This window comes from Buceros rhinoceros, unplaced genomic scaffold (genome assembly GCF_000710305.1).
Source record: "Buceros rhinoceros silvestris isolate BGI_N320 unplaced genomic scaffold, ASM71030v1 scaffold15779, whole genome shotgun sequence".
NCBI lineage: Eukaryota > Metazoa > Chordata > Aves > Bucerotiformes > Bucerotidae > Buceros > Buceros rhinoceros.
In genome coordinates, this window is record NW_010429872.1 from 18,577 (window position 1) to 20,526 (window position 1,950).

The 1,950-nt window shown below is 44.7% G+C and overlaps 1 protein-coding gene across 1 annotated transcript; it reads right to left on the minus strand.

Annotated features, from left to right (window-relative positions):
* Positions 1-1,238: 1,238 nt before the first annotated feature.
* On the minus strand, positions 1,239-1,946 carry GPR27 (G protein-coupled receptor 27; the record flags this gene model as incomplete). The annotated part of the gene is made up of 1 exon (XM_010142836.1): positions 1,239-1,946. A coding segment is annotated over one exon (708 nt), but the record flags the coding sequence as incomplete, so codon positions are not given.
* Positions 1,947-1,950: the final 4 nt, after the last annotated feature.

Below are 1,950 nucleotides of genomic sequence, written 5' to 3' on the forward strand. Positions count from 1 at the left end.
CAAATGAGTACAGTATGAACCAAACCACCGCCTTAAAAACCTGCTTTGCTGACTAAAATCCAGAGTTACGCACCCCTTTTCTATCGTTAGCAGCAGAGCCATTAGCTAGAACAGAAATCTGGTTTCCGTAGACACAAAGAATTGAGCTATTTAAACCTGTTGCCCATCATGAACTTAAGTCTTCTTAAAAATAGCTTTAGTCACTTTTATTGGTATAAACACCTAAATTGAGATCTGACAGCAAATAAGGATTGTGCTTGTCCATAATAACCTCAGCTGTGAAATCTACTCAGACACAAGACACAAAACCTTCCACATACACAAGTTATTTGTCAGCAAAGCAGAATGCTGCCATTCTGAAACAATTACATACAGTAAAGGTTTTCAATATTTTATTAAAGAAAACAGTCAAAATGTACAAGTATTACCCAGGTTTGTAGATAACTTCCTATAAAGGCAGTAAAATATGAATTTCAATCTAGGTTTTAAAAACTGCTATAGTTGATTGTTTTTTAAAGTTGGTATTTTAAAATCACGTCTCACAAATAGTTCTGAAATGTTACCAAATGAATAGTGCAACAATCGAAATTAGTTCTACACTGTTTGCATGTCAAGCAAAAGTTATAAGTAACTGCTTCAAATACTCAAACCATTTGAGGAATGAATGAACCCAACAGCGCCCACCAAAAACTGACTTCTGACCACATGAGGAAGGTCCTCTTCGTGTTCTTCACTTAAAATCAAATAATAATAAAACAACACCTCTTGAGGTCATCAAAAATAACTTTAGTATAAAATTGTCTTGGCCCTTATCAAATATTACATGAGTAAAATTGTTAAGCCTTTATCAAAACAGACAGGAATCGGGAAACAAAAAAGGATGTCATGGCCTTAATCCGTATCTGTTGGAATCATGTCTAGAAACGTTAGAAGCAAGATCAGAAACTTGGAGCCCTGTTTTGTTTTTAAAAACCACACAAAGAAAAACAGCTTCTTACTGCCTAAGGTTTGGGGGTGTTCTGCTCAAGTACCTGTTCCCACAGACAGCAACCTTTTAGGTTCTGAAGAGAGCATACGCAAAAAATAGAAAAATAAATAAAGTAGCTTCTTACAGCCTAAGGTTTGGGTGCTGGGTGGTGGCTTAGTATGTCCCCCACAGGTCACGCTCTCTCGAGATCATATGCAGAAACATGGAAAATTATATCCATCTTTCTGTTTTTAGAAAGGGAAAAGCCCCCCTACATCCCAAAGCTCTTGAGATCGCAAAGGATGGTGCCCTGGGTGCTCTGGATGCTTTGGCAGCACGGAAAGTGCGCTCGGAGACAGACCCTGAGCTCCTTGTTGAAGATGAAGCAGAGGATGGGGTTGACCCCTGCTTGGGCAAACGTCATCCAGACGGAGGTGGTCAGGTAGACCTGGGGGATGGAGCTGGCCTTTATGAAGACCCGCAGGTAGCAGGCCACAATGTAGGGGGACCAGAGGAGCAGGAAGAGCAAGGTGATCATGTAGAACATCTTGCAGAGCCTTTTCTCCATCTTAAACTCCTCCAGCACCAGCAGCCTCTTGATTTGGCTGTGGGTGGCCTGCCTTATGCCCACAAGGGTGGGCGGCGTGGGCCCCCTGCCAAAGCCAGCCGTCCAGTTCGCAGCTGCTTGGCCGGTGGCTCCTGGCCCGTGGAAGGTCCAGTTCTGGCTGATGGCCGGTACCAGCTGAGCCGGCTTCATCTTGCGGTGGCCGTGGATGAAGAAAAGCAGCTTGATGTAGACCAGGTGGGTGGCAGCGATGACAGCCGCCAGCATGAGCATGAAGCCCAGCGTGTCGTTGGCCTTGACATAGCGGTGCTCGAAGATGCACTGCTCCTCCTCCCGGATAAACTTGTAGGTGCCCACATCGAAGACAGGGGGGAAGGCCATGGCCAGGGAGAGGGTCCACACCATGCACACCACAGCC